This window comes from Euprymna scolopes, chromosome 1 (assembly GCF_053919585.1).
Source record: "Euprymna scolopes isolate OS-2025 chromosome 1, ASM5391958v1, whole genome shotgun sequence".
Lineage (NCBI taxonomy): Eukaryota > Metazoa > Mollusca > Cephalopoda > Sepiida > Sepiolidae > Euprymna > Euprymna scolopes.
In genome coordinates this window covers 191287871-191302926 of record NC_136482.1, presented here as the reverse complement: position 1 = coordinate 191302926, position 15056 = coordinate 191287871, and the positions used below count along the sequence as shown (strand labels likewise).

At 33.2% G+C, this 15056-nt stretch overlaps 2 protein-coding genes across 4 annotated transcripts in view; one reads left to right on the top strand and one right to left on the bottom strand.

The window, feature by feature from the left end:
* The window catches only part of LOC145278343 (DNA polymerase alpha subunit B-like), a 73532-nt gene extending 69214 nt beyond the window's left edge, over positions 1 to 4318 (top strand). The window contains exon 18 of the mRNA XM_080130639.1: positions 4109 to 4318. Within this exon, the coding sequence (XP_079986765.1) occupies positions 4109 to 4261 (153 nt within the window). The 3' untranslated portion in view covers positions 4262 to 4318. The remainder of the gene's footprint in view (positions 1 to 4108) is intronic.
* LOC145278354 (DNA repair protein RAD51 homolog 1) overlaps positions 1 to 15056 on the bottom strand; it is a 38214-nt gene that overhangs the window by 146 nt on the left and 23012 nt on the right. For 2 of the 3 annotated variants that reach the window (XM_080130653.1, XM_080130649.1), the window contains exons 6-10: positions 14475 to 14569; positions 11010 to 11123; positions 6404 to 6533; positions 5298 to 5419; positions 4355 to 4521 (exon numbers count right to left, since the gene is read on the bottom strand). In XM_080130653.1, the coding sequence (XP_079986779.1) occupies positions 4398 to 4521; positions 5298 to 5419; positions 6404 to 6533; positions 11010 to 11123; positions 14475 to 14569 (585 nt within the window). In that variant the 3' untranslated portion in view covers positions 4355 to 4397. Of the gene's footprint in view, positions 1 to 4354; positions 4522 to 5297; positions 5420 to 6403; positions 6534 to 11009; positions 11124 to 14474; positions 14570 to 15056 lie in introns of those variants that run through there. The other variant, XM_080130651.1, reaches the window with a different exon arrangement.

Genomic DNA, 15056 nt, shown 5'->3' with positions numbered 1-15056 from the left:
CCTTTGATGTGTTGCCATAGATGGTTGTGTCATCAGCATAGATGTTAACGAATGATTTAAGTATGTGTTTTGGGAGATCATTGATGTAGATTAGGAAGAGAGTTGGGCCCAGGATGGACCCCTGAGGAACTCCAGCATTAATACTGTGGGCGTCTGATTTCTGCCCATCAATCACTACTCTTATGAACCTATTAGAGAGTAATGATTTAATGATTGAGAAAACATTTCCAGTAATACCTTAGCTGGAAATCTTGTGAAGTAGGCCCTTATGCCATACTTTATCAAAGGCCTTCGATATATCAAGAGCAATTGCTCTGGAAAGGAAACCTTTGTCAAGAGATTCACTAATCCTATGTGATATAACCGTTAGCACATCTGCTGTAGATCTTGCAGAGCGGAAACCATATTGCATGTCACTAAGAAGGTTGTTTCTGTTGAGGTGGTTGATTACTTCTTTATTTAATATGGATTCCAGCAACTTACTCATGACACTTATTGGTCTGTACTGAGAGGGAGATGACTTATTACCTGAATTCTTAAATACAGGGCATACTGATGAGGTTTTCCAGGGTGTTGGAAAGCACTTCTCCTTCAGGCAACGCTTAAACAGTTTTGTAAGTATGGGGGCAAGTTCTGGTTGGAGCTTTTTTAACACTATAATTGGAATACCGTCAAGACCAGTTGCTTTACTGGAATCAAGGTTCTTGATTAGCTTGGCAACTTAATGCACAGATATTTGTATGTTACCTAGCGTGTTGTCTGTTATAGGAGGAAATACCGAGAGTTGATGGCCTTCGTCGCATAGAGTAGAATTTGCTGCAAAGTTCTTAGCAAATAGTTTGGCCTTGTCGGATGCTGACGAGATGACCTCTGGTCCATTGATAATGGTTGGGATAGAACACATGCTTCTGTTCAAGATCCTATTTGCCAGAACTGGTGGGAACCAAGCCGCTGCTCAGTTACTTTGGATTTAACGGATTGAGCATATAGCTCTCTTGCATGTTTTATTACTCTTTTACAGTGGTTGCTGGCACTCCTGAAAGCAGCTTTAGTCACAGTACATCTATTACGTTGGTAGTTATGGAAAAAGTGATTTCTGTGCGCGATGGCAGCAGCACATTCAGGGGAGAACCATGGCTAGCTGTTAGGTTTTTGTTGGAATTTTTTGGATGGTATGAATCGGTCTATGCCTACAAATAACTATTCCATCAGATCTGATACTATAAAGGACACATCCTTTTTTAACATGGAATGGAGAGGTAGATCAGATATGAATGTACGGAAGCTGTCCCAGTCAACCATAGAGTATCGATATACAGTACGGTGGAGAGGTACGTCTGTAGACTTATCATATTTCATTTTTATCTTATCTTATACAATGGAGTGGTTGGAGGATTCCAGAGGAGATAGAACGGAACATGAGCATTAGCTCATGGGAAGTTGTGAGGAAAAGGTCGAGAAGGCTTGCGTACTGACCTGTAGTATCGGGCACACAGGTTGGCTCAGGAACAATCTGAGAGAAGTAATAGGCAATGGCAAAATCATGACAGAACCTCCCCTCATCATCAGTCTTATTTGAGTGGGTCAGCCATTCCACATTATGGACATGGAAGTCACTGTAAATGTGGCTGTTAGTCGAGGGATGAGCAGACAGGATGTGGTCAATTTTCTCCGATATACTCTTAAAGATAGTAACTCCACTGTTGTGGGGCGATAGAGAGCAAATATAAATGCGGTGGTATAAGCAAGTGCAACCCGGAAGCACATATAAGGTAAATTAGGATTGCTCTGGAGATATCTCTGCTACAAGGGAAGCCATCTTTGATGTAGGCTCATATTCCATGCCCATGGCAATCTTGGGGGTCAGATTTAGATGTTAAGTTAGAGTATCCTTTAATTATGAACTCATCTAGGGAGGTGGTCGGCCCTATTCCAGTTTTGCTTGTATAATTTAATTATGTCTTTGTCTGCACACTAGTCTGTGTGAGCTACTAGTTTTAAGAATTGGATGGCTTTGTTTGCGGTATTTAATATGAGGAATGAATGTTAGCTTTTTTTATCAAAGATGATGCCCAATTACATTGTCCAGTTTCAATATTGGGTTATGGTGCATTTGGCAGAAATGGATGGCTTTCGTTTTTCTTTTGAAAATTTAAACCCATTGTCTAAACAAAATAAATGAATGGACAACAGAAAAAGTTGTAAATGGGGTTCTATCCTTGGAATATATTTTGATCTATAACATGATCATCCACATAGGGGGGAAATTCTGTTCCTACATTTATATTTATTTTGATACTGAAGTGTGACAGACAGGATACTTGTGGTACCTCCATATTTTTTTTTTTTTTTACTAATAGATACAAATAATATCACCCAGTTATGCATTAAATTGTCTAGTATTTATAAAGTTTGCCTTTGAATTCTTGTAAATCTTTTATGCCATACCTCCATGCTGTGTCATAAGCTTTTCAATATTGAAAAAAAAAATTGTTAGGTGTTCTTTCTTAATGAAGGCTTTTAGCTGAGTCAGGTGGTCCATGGGGCTTCTTTTGTTCCTAAATCCTGACTGATAATCTGTAATCAGATTATTTGTTTCAAGGTATCATACTAATCGGCTGTTAATCCTTCTTTCCATTACTTGGAAATGCAGCTAGTGAGTGCTTTGGGTATGGGATTTGTATAGCAACCACTGCGGCTGGCCTCCATATTTCAGGGACATTGCCACTTTCATAAATATTGAATATTTGCAGTAGGTAGTCTGTAGATGTATCAGGAAGTTGTATAAATTGGTAGTGGATTTGGTCTGGGATGGAGATGCAAAAGTATAGTTTGGATCAGCAAAAAAAAATATAAATTCATAATTGAGAGCAGCATATACAATGTGCCAAAAATATTTATATATTCACTCTAATCTGAAATATAGAATAATGGTGACGTGGGAAGGGATGAAATTTAGTGCATGAATCTAAATAGATTTTACTTTGTATAGCATGAAGAATACGAGGGTAAATAGAAAAATTGAACCAAAGCAATTAAAAGTTTAACCATGCAAACATTAAAGTGAGCAGTTGTTTTTGTAAGAATGATTCTGGAATAACCGATGCTTAGTGAATTAATATTCCAGAGAAAAAAAAAAAAAAATTTGCACACAGTGGAATTTTTTTTTTCCCTTGAACTCTAGCAAAGGTACCGCATATTAAAAGGTTCCTTAGAAGCTTAACCGTCATCAGAACATTCAACACTCCTGGAAGGAAGTGATGCTTTTAAACAACCGGTAACAGACACATATGCAAATCACATCCTTTCATTTCCTTTCAGCAAACTATAAACAAGCGCACTTGTGGCCTTCAGGTCAGGATCAAAGTGTAGTATCTGTTTCGGCAGATACTGCAAGCAAAGACCATATGGTTGCCCCCACATATAAGACCTTTGTCAATGTAGGGGCAATCCTTCATACCAATTGTCACTATCCAGCTCCCCTACTCCCCGGGGAGTTGGTCCCTCATTTCCCCTTCACTCCTCACATTAAAAATCGGCCTTGTGCCTAATTTGCTTGGTGGGGGAGCAAATAAATACTTGGCCTTTGGGTCAAGATCAAAGTGTAATATCTGTTCTTCAGATGCTACACTTCACTTTGATCCCGGTCCGAAGGCCAAGAACTTAATTAATATTCAAAAGAAAAAAAAAAAAATTGCATACAGTGCAATTTTTTTTTCTCTTAATTAATATTCAAAAGAAAAAAAAAAAAATTGCATACAGTGCAATTGGTGGCAGGTGGAGTAGAAAGTAAAATATGAATGAAAATGGCAGCCACTTTCTCGAGTCAAGTCACTGGAGATTGTGTAATTTTTGAATGCAGAAAATTTTTGGAAATACTCATGAAAACTTCTGTGGGACAGAGTAACATAGGAAAGTCTGGTTATAGTGCTATTATGATTGATGGCCTTAAGGGAGGGACAAATTTCTTTTATATAAAAGATTTAAAGCTGGTAGATTTTGTCTTTTTTTTAGTTCACAATCTCAATACAAAATATATATATATTTTTTTTTAAATTGTCACTTTTCATTAAAGCATTTTTTTTTTCTTCCTCCTTGCATTTTATAGGATGTTGACGGTTGCTGCTGCGTAAATCCTGGGACGTTAACCAAAGGAGAATCTGGTGGAACTTACGCTCGTCTTAATGTCAACATGCAATTACATCCAACCCCAGAGGGCTCAATCGTAAATAATATTGCTGCTCAAGTTATTAGAATTTAAAAACAAAACAAAAAAAATGCTTTTCTATTTTAATAAAATTCATTTTTTTTTTTTTTTCAAATTAATCTTTTGAAGTTTTAAATAACAAGAAAATTGAAACAAAAGTTTTATTTACAGAAAAGTGGAGCGGAGGGGGTTAGTCTTTAGCATCTCCGATGCCGTCTGTATTAATGGCGAACATGGCTTCAGCTTCTGGCAAACAGGGTGAATCATAAATCTTACAAATTCGTGTCTCGCCTCGACCTTTGCGTAAATACAATCTGAAAGGAAAGCGAGAAAAGTTAATTTATTCAGTTTAACGTCGCATTAATAGCTTTAGATTAATTAGGAAATAAATTTCTCATCTCTGGCCAGGTCTTTATTTATCACTTTACCTGCTACTTTAACTCTTCTCCGTCTACTAATCCAAGGGCCATTCTTTCAACACGGCGACCAAACCATCAAAGTCTACTCCTCTTTAACCAAATTGAGTCCTTTTTCAAAAAAGGAAATATTTCATACTCTTATGGCTTGTCAGTCCAACTGGTGTCCAAATTAGATTTATGCATGGTTCAACAAGTGAATGAGGAGTTTGTGTTCGTGCCTCAGTTGTATACAAGGTGACCCCCTCCCCCCCAAAAAAAACATAGAAAGTATATCTAGAACATATGCTGTAGAACAGAGAAAAATAAAGGCTAAAGACCCTAGTGTTTTGATGTGAGGTGTTGAATATAATAAACTAGTTATGACAAAAGTTTCATTTCATTCGGACAAAACTCTAAGTAACGGGGCCTAATTAGAGTTTGGGCCCGTTTTTTTTTTGGGGGGGGGGGGTCACCCTGTATAAACTTCCGTCACGTGTGGGTTTCATGATTAAAAAAAATTGCATAAAAATAATCTGCCGTTAAAAAATCACATTGCACATCCGTTGTATCCTTCATTATGTCGTCAGAAGTTCCCCGAACTTCATCGACCCATAATTGTTGAAATTACATGAACACATGCACCACTTTAACCCCCCCCCCTTCTCTCCAAAGTTTCCAGGGTTAATACGTACCTTGTAGTTGATGCATGGGCAATAATATTTCCACCAATTGGTTTTTTGGGATCTGCAGAAAACATGGCAGCTCCATCAACTTGAGCCACAACTTGATTCGTAATCACCACGGCAACACCAAACTAAAAAAAAAGAAGATAAAAGTTCATTATGCAATCGCTTACAAGCATATTTAATCATGTTGACACGATGGTTCCTGTTGGATCACTGATGTTAAGTGCTGTATGTGCTCTGAGGAATGGGTGCCCTAGACATGCTGCATGAGATAATGCAGCGCTCTTATGACCCACCATCCCAGGACTGAAACTTTTGAACAAATTCAGCCAAAATTTTAAATACATCTACTTCTCATTTAAATTCATTGTAAGATAGAGTATTGCTCTCATGTCTGAAGAGGTTCCACTCAAAACACCAATTGCCTTCACAATCTAGTGAAGCGATGATCACTTTTGTTCTTGATTGCCTCTTTCTCTACTATGGAAGATGCTTGAGTTTCAGCCATCTTTGTAAAACATTCACAGTTGCAAAGAACTTTTCTTTTTTGCTCTGTATATGTAAAAGCAAACAGTTTCTTTCCCAGAACTTCAAATTTCATCTTGTCCAGTCATCATTTCCAATCCTTTCATAGTATTGATCATCATCCGACTGACAATCTATCTCTTATCCTTTAGCAATGTTAAAATATATATTCTTCCACAAACGCTTCTAGAATAATAATTTTAAGGTTATGAAGCATAAAAACAATGTTTTTGTTATTTAAAGCAATCCTCTGATCTTCATTACAAAATGCTTGAAATATCAAAAACCACAATGTAATTATGCTTCATAAATTCCTCATAACTTTGAAATTCTTATCCTTTAGTATAAAAAATCTCTTGGCACTAATTTTCATAAATTTTCACTGAATCTTTTTCAATTAGTTTTCTTTTTTTTTTTTTTTTTTTAAATCTTAATGTGACAAATCAACTGACAAGCAAGGATAAACCATCCAGACAGCGATGACTTTTTTTTTTAATAGTGATTTGTACCAATCAGTTTGGACCTCGCTCTTTCTTTTGTAGCAGGTTTGCAGGTGGGGGGGGGGGGAGATAAAAAGAAAAACGTACCTCATCAGCAAGTCTGAGAAGAGTTCTCAAAAACCTGGCCAGATGCATTTGTCTGGCAGAGAGTTCACCTCGTCCACTGTAATCTGTACGATAAAGGGCCGTTGCACTGTCAACAATCAACAAAGCATATCTAAAATAAAAAAAACAAATCGTTTAAAAACTTCTGAACAAATAGTCTTATTTCTTTTATCTTTTTGGACATTTGTTCGTTTTAACTATATTTTTCAATTCAATTGGTAAAAAAAAAAAAAGAAAATCTTCTGCTATAAATACGTCATTTGAGAGTTTTCAAAAGTTGTCCAATTTTATTACTTTTGTTAAACCCACTTCTGATTCCATGCTATTATTTTTCTTCAGGTAATAGAATAACTTGTTTCCAAAATATTTAAATCTATTAACAAAAAAAAAATTTAGTTTTTGAGGTCTGCCTTTCAAATCAATGACTTTAAATATCTAACCGTGGAAAAGTGTAATAAATATTACTAAATATCTTGCATAAAATTATATAAACACTTCAAGAAGTCTATGCAGATCAAAGTTTCAAAATATATTATGGAAATGTAAAAACGTTCATTATCCACATAAACTTCTTAGTGTTTATATAATTTTATTTATAAAAACTCTACCCATGTAATAAACTATTTTGAAAATAGTTTGTTATGAATATTAGTGTTGGAACGATTAATCAGAATCAGAAAAATTGATGCCTATTTTCCGACGCCAAAACGATTCTTTTGTCTTTATTTGATTTGGTTTAAAGCAAAATCTGCCATTGCTGGTAATAATAAAATATTTATTGATTTTTAAATTACCAGTAAAGCTAAAATCGATAGATCATTCTCCATAAGTGTATTTTGACGCCTAGGAAAATATCTGCATATTTAACATGTGTTTTTACGAAAATCGGGGAAAATAACGATCTTATAGTTAAATAAAGAATTGTAATCAGGAAAAATATTGTGATCGTCCTATCACTAATGAATATACTTATATACATATTGCGGTTAATGGTTATAGAAATTGATTTCTTAACAGAACTTTAAATACATTGGAATTTTCTTTCAATTCGATCTGGGGTCACTAGGGACAATTATTGGTTAGGTCTAAAAAGTAAATGAAGAAAAAAAAAGGGATATTTCATAAACTGAAATATAAATTACCATTTTATAAGAATAAATATCTCTGTAAAAAAAGAAAAAATAGTTATAAGAATATTTTTAAGAATTTATTTTGATTTAAAGCCATTTGCTGTTTTACAGAAACGCTACAAGTTTTTTTTGTTTTTTTTTTACTTTACCCCCCCCCCTCTTCCACCAGACAAAGCCAAATGAAGACCACTAGTGTTTATATAAATAGAACTGATGGAACGATTCCGATACTTTATAAATATCTACTTATTTAACTATAAGATTGTCATTTTCCGATTTTCATAAAAAAAAAAAAAGAAAAAAAAGTTAAATATGCAGACGTTTTCCTACATGTCAAAATACAATTGTGTGAGATGATCTATCGATTTTAGTTTTAATCGTATTTTAAAATCAATAAATATTTATTATTTTATCATTATTACCAGCAATGGAAGATTTTGCTTTAAACAAAATCAAATAAAAAAGACAAAAGAATTGTTTCGGCATCGGAAAATAGGCATCAATTTTTCCGATTCATTGTCCCAACACTAGTAAATTAAAAGTCGTATATTTTATTACTAGCAAGGGGACCCGACATTGTCCAGGATTGAATGAGAATTAAATGTTCCATACTTCAAAACCTGAACTATCCCATTTTCCAATCAAATCGATTGATTGCCTGCTTTAGTCAGGGACACACTGTAGTGTATTTGAAGGAAGCTTCACATGCCTCCCTACAATAATTTAGTCCACAATATATTGTAGTCTACATTCACTGTTGATTTGTATAAATTATTTTTATATAATGACTTGAATTTTAAATGCAAAAGTCATAGTTCAGTTGTGCTCTAAACTAAAACTTTCATCTCAAATGAGTCGCTGTCTTATCAAAGAACCTACTACTGGTTTTACGGCGCAGGCCCTTCTGCTATGATAAAACTTACGAAATGCGCTTGTGATGTTAGCTGTATAAGGGTGTTAACTTTCGTCAAAATCCGATTGTTCCTTCTTTGATCAAATTTTTTCCATCATCGATGTTTGATACATGACGGAGGCATTTTGATACAAAACATATCTAAGAACACTTCCAGGCACATAAAATACATTTGTGTGAAAAAAAAAAATTCAATCGATCCAACCATTTTGGAGTAATTAGGGAACAAATTCACACACAAAGTGCCTTTTTTGACATTTTTGAGATGAGGATTTGTTATTTGTATTATTATTCATCGGACTACAGTTCTCATCTTGAGTGTGATTTTCACGTTTCAGTTGATGTAGCCTTTGATCTTCGGGTACATCTTCTCGAACTCGAATTTGGACGGAATTTTGAATGGAACTCTTTATTTGATTGTGGTGGGGGTAACGGTTAGTTTTTTTTAATGGAGAGCACTCTGAATTTAAATGCTTTCGCATAGGTGCGTTGGCACTCCCTCACTAATGAGGAAGTCTTATAATACAAACCCTAAAACGATTCCCTCCTCCCCCAAGAAACGATAAGGTAATACCTGATGAAGTACAAGATTCATGCCAAACATGCAGAAAAAGATGAGTCATATTAACCAGTTTATTTGACTGTGTTTCATTTTGATCAAAGGGGCTGGAATAATATAATAAGGGTGTGCATTCATGTCCGATATAAAATTAAGAGACAACTTTTTATTTGATTTAGAAATTGTAAAATTATAGAAATAAAGAGAAATAATCAGGCTTGAAGCAGAATTATGTGCAAGTTCCCACTAATTTATGAGGAAACGTCAAGTATATTTATACATGCATGGCCTCCATTCAATCTTGAAAGACAATGGATAGCACCTGTAAAAGTGGCTAGCATGATATTGTGAAGCAAGTGTTTTGCAATCACCAACCACACCTCTCCTGAGTTGGTACTGCTAGAGTCTAGTGGCAAGGAGAAGTCCAGGACGGCTGAAAACAATGCAGAGATAAGTGGAAAGCACATACTACATCCAGAATTCTCAAATGGTCACCCATTTTAGTACTGACAGTGTTCAAAGTTGCTTAACTTTGATTTAAGAGGAACTCGCATATACATTAAAAACAATATTTTATTTACATGTCATCTAATCGAATCAGTGTTTAGTAGATCCTTCAGTTTCACATCAAACAATAACAAAATATAATCTGATATGGGGATATGAGGAGATAGGGTTCTTCATTAAATCTGCAAGCTAATTATAGTTATATATATATTTAAAATAAATAAATAAATATTTTCTTGGGGAAAAGAAGGCGGATGATAAACATTTTTTCTTACTAGTAAAAAACAAAACTGAAACTTGTTAAAAAAAAAACGTTTTTTTTTTTTTGTTGTTTTTTTGTTTTTTTTTTCCTTATTATTCCTTATTATATTTAATCAGTTGCAAAAGTTTGTGCATGAATCCGAAAGAAGTGTATTAGAAAACGTGACAGAAAGGCAAGTTTTTAATGATATTACTCAGTTTCTTTTTATAGTATTTTCTCTTCCAGGATACCAGGCAACGCCGGATAGCTTCAATCAATTTAATATTTCTAGGTCAAGCATGTAGCAGTTTATATTTTTCTAAGTCAAATTTTAATTTCCCAACATGACAACTTATTTAGATCTATAATCTAACACAGTTTTACATTGGAATTTTTAAAAAATTTTTTCATGAAGGAATCACTACTTATCAAGGCCCAAAGGCCACCTGAGGATAAGGGTTAATGGGTGTACGGTGGTCATCAGGGGTAGGAATAGTTAGTGGTGGAAATTGGGTATAATTTGATGGCTCAACAAGAACTTGTTTACATTGGACTTGAAGACCATTTTGTAGTTAACTGGAAAGCAGAAAAGAGTTCCACAGGTGGGCAGTTCTAGAAAAGAAGCTTTGTTCACGGAATTTGCATTTAGATTTAAATACAGATATAGTGGAGGAAATTGTTGTTAGTGGTTGTAACTAGACGAGTGTTTTTTTTATTTATTTATTTTTTTTTTGTGAAAGTATAGCAAATTGAATTTATATATTAAAAAAATCCCAATATACCAGAGATCATATACAGTCGGATTCAAAATAATTTCTACCAACCATTATAGTTACTATATTTCGTTAGTAAATAATACTCTATAAAAATATTCGTTTATAATATCAATATTTCCCAAAAACATGTGGATGAAATTAATAAATTAATCATTAATAAAACTAATATGTGATTCCAAATAATTTTTTTCAAAAACTTTGTGCAAAGTACATCATAGTTGCTTTGTTTTAGGGAAATTGGGATCGGTAATTTTATAAAATGTATGTAGTCTTTTTGTAATGATATTGCAATTAATGTTTGTCAAAAGCATCAAATTTCTTAATATTCGTTTTTTTTTTTTTTTTTTTTTTTTTAACGCAATTTAGTTATCGCATTAGTAAACATTTCAATATGTTAAGTCGTATTTCATTGCATACTTTTACGACGCGGGCAATAATAGTGTTGTGTTTTTAGATCCTTACCTCGATTCAGCCATCATAGCCGCTGCTTGCATTAACAGTTGAGTTTGATGATCACTGTTATAAGCTCGAGCGTAGGCAACATTATCAAGTACATCACTGCCAGATAAACCATATCTGCAAAAAGAGAATGGATTGTTTGATTTAACAGAACTGATAAAAATAAATGAAGGAGACGTAAGATTGTACAGCATGATAATCAATTTGTGAAGATGTGTTTTAGATCGGTTTCAGAATGGAAGTTTTTATTTGTTTTCAAACTTGCCATAAAGTTTTTGTCTGTCTTTCAAGCGAAAAAAAAAAATAAATTTTTTTTTTTACATTTAAAAACTGGATTTGTATTGAAATGTTACACAACATATAGGCAATGCAAAATGTCAAGAATGAATATGTTTACATATACTGTATATTTCAGCATATAAGGTGACCCTCAGATAAGACAAGGTACAAAACTGGAGCAAATTTTCATAAATTTATCATATATATATATATATATATATGTAACTTTTATATCGGTTGTATAAGATGACCCCCAATTTTTAAAGATTATTTTCTTTAAGGGTCATCTTATATGGCAAAATATACGGTAATCTTTTAATAACTTGCTGGCAAGGTTGAACATATCTATGCTTGATAAACTCCTAATGATCAGCAATTTACGATAATTATGTTACATTGATAGGAGCTACTTTTCAATAGGAAAATGCAGAGATCTTGAAGTGAAGTCAACTAAGCTCCAACTCCAGCCTCATCACTGCAGTGTTGCATCTCTCTGCTTGTTTTACAAGCATTTTAATGGAATGTGCTCTGATGAACTTGTTGCACTTGTGCCCCCCCCCCTCGATGTACATATCCCTAACAAACCTGCTTAACAATAAAATTACCCCCCTTCACTGTTGAGGTCCCTAAGTGCTGGAAAACTTTTTATTTTAATAATTTCTTCCTTCAAACAGTTAGACTTTAGAATTTGCTACCTGCTTCCTTGATTGTACCGATATGCAGAAGTTTAAATGTAAAGTAAACCAACATCTTGTTAATCTTTACTCAGCATTGTCTCAAATAGAAGCCGCTTATGTCCAAGTGGCGATATGTAAAGATTGAATGTGAGTAAAAAAAAAAAAAAGGCTGGAGGAAAGTGGGACAACCCAAGGAAACTTGGATGCAAACCATCAACAAAGATCTTAGACAAATTAAATTTGAATAGAAGTGATCCTTGAGACCGCCAAGCATGGAAACTGAAATTACAGGCTGCGAGAAAATCTCAGATCCCTGACGGACAGAAATAAAATAGATAAGTTCACAGAACCTCCCCTCCATCTAGTGTCACTCAAAGAAAAGCAAGTTTTGAAATGAAGCTCTGACTACCCCTTTACCACCCCCACCAATATTATTGCTCCAATCCGATGTACATTGCATGATAACGGATTAGAATAGTTGTGAAACAAATCACCATGTCAAGTCATCAATTCCTTCGTTAACAGGAATTCTTTTGCCTTCTGAACTGTTTTCTTTAACCTTTCTTTGAATCTGGCTTATCTTAAATATACTTCTCCCATTACAAAACACCCTAAAGTAAAATGCCAAAACTAGAGCAGAACACATTCCTAAAAATATTACTTCAATCCGATTTACAATATCAACTGCGTGATGGTGGATTAAAATTGTTCTGAAAGACATTACCATATTAATTCATCAATTCCTTCGTTAACAGGAATTTTCCACAGATTTCTCGTCTTCACATTCAACTTTTTTCTCTATCATTTGTATCTGATTCAGTAGAATCTATAGTTTTCGATTATTTTATTTATTTATTTTTTTTTCAATAATGTCAAGAAAAACATAAGGAAAAGATCCATGCTTTCTCTACAATTTAAAAAATTCACATTCGATTGAAAGTTTTGGAAGCTATGTGTTGCAATATTTTTTATCGATAATGAGGTATGATCCCGCGCAGTCGGGAGATTTTATTTATAAACGGTGCTCCTAGGAACTGACAAATCAAATTCACGTTCCACTATCAACCAATCAGAAACCAGAATTGCTCCATAAAAATTAAACCTTTTCTGTAGCAACTTCGCATGTTTTCTTCGTGTCAACACGGGAAGAGTCTTTTGCTCTGTGGCTTCCAACTCAAGAACTGTCTACTGAGAATCAGTCACCTCTAGGACTTGTGTAGAATAACGAACCATCGGAAACTGTTTTGTCTACTGAGAACCATTTACCTCCAGAACTTGTATAAAACATCTAACCATCGGAAACTGTTCTGAAACTAAACATGGCTTACACTTCTAGACTATTTCCATCAAATACTTTTATAAATAGAGATTAAAACATTACCTTAGTTTTATGACAATTTGTTTCAATTATTAATTGAATGATCAAACAATGCAATGATTAAATTTCAAAACCTATTAAAAATATTTTCATTATTTCTGTAACTAGACATATTTCAATTAAAATTATTCATATTTACGGAAAAAAACACATTTTTTCCATTACATTTATTTTATCTAATCTTTATATGTAAAAAGATTTCATATTTTTTTAACAATGTGAAGAAAACATTCATTTTTTCTTTTATTTAATTTTTCAAAATTTATTATATTTACGAAATAAATTATTCATTGCTTATTTTTGTAAAAAAAAAAAAAAAAAAATTTCAATGAAAATAATCAGTTTTTAGATATTCTTTTGTTCACATACATTTCCGTATGTTTAAAATTAAAAAATTCACCGAATCCATAAATTCAAATTACACTATTCTTAGAAGTAAATACTTTGTCTGAATTGATATGCATAGATACCGAAAATGCTATGTCAAACAGAACTGAACAAAAGACAAGATACATCTTATGAAAAAAAAACAAAAAACTTTTTAATATAATTTCAATTATGATTTTATGAAAAAAAATAATTTGAATTTAATTAAAAGTTAAATAAAAATCGGTACTTGTACAGTTTAATCAAGACATTAAAAAATATCAAAAAAGGTTATATTGTACGTATCTGTTATGGAATGAAGTTCGAAAAAAATAATTTCACTCAATTTCATCAAGTAGTTTTTGTTTTACAGCAAAAAAACAATTTGCTATGATACCAAGCAAAAGGTTCGATTTTTAGGAAGAAAAGTTAGTTATTAAAGATGGGGAGGGCGTGTCGGCGCTTTATCAAGCGTGTTAAAAATTTCCACAATGGCTGACTTCAACGCGCTCTCATAAACATGTTTTTCCGCTGTAAAAAAAAAAAAAAAAAATACTCGATCAAATTAAATGAAATTTTTTCCGGAGATCTTCAATCCAAAACGGATATGTAAAATATAACCTTTTTTTTTTTTTTTTTTTTTCTTCAATATTTTCATTTTTTAATGTTTTGATTAAACTGTACAAATGCCTAAAAATCTTATGAAAAAAATAATTTTAATTTGGATTTAACTTCAAGTTAAATAAAACTGCAAAATAAAATTATCACCTTTCAGCAACGGCCAGAAGTCTCTCTGGACGGAAAGTTCCTTCTGTATCAATGTAAAGTGCTTTTCCTTCTCCGCCACCCATATCGACAGGAAGCTGCAACAATGGAAAATGACAAATTTCGATTTTACTGAAACTGATTCAAGTGTTGCCATTTATTTTCGTCTTATTTTATGTATTTATTTGCTTCCCCACGAAAGCAAATTAAACACAAAGTCGTTTTTAATGTAGGGTTAAACCAGCTCCCCTAAAACAAGGGTAAAAAGGAGGAACTCTGGCAGTATCCAAAAAAATAGTAATTGTCTTAGTATGAAAGGTTTCCCCGACATTGATCAAGGACCAATTAACTTATGTGCAGCATCTGCAGAACAGATACTACACTTTGATCCCGGCCCAAAGGCCAAAATAAATAGAAAAAAGGCAAGCCTCTTTTCTATTTATTTTGGTCTCTCTTATTTTAATTATATTTAAAATTATATAATAACCCACAACAGATCACATTCACGTAAATATTTTATTAGACTATAAATTAATGCGTTTCTTATTATTCTTGAAATATTTCATAATGGTTTTAACTTAAGTT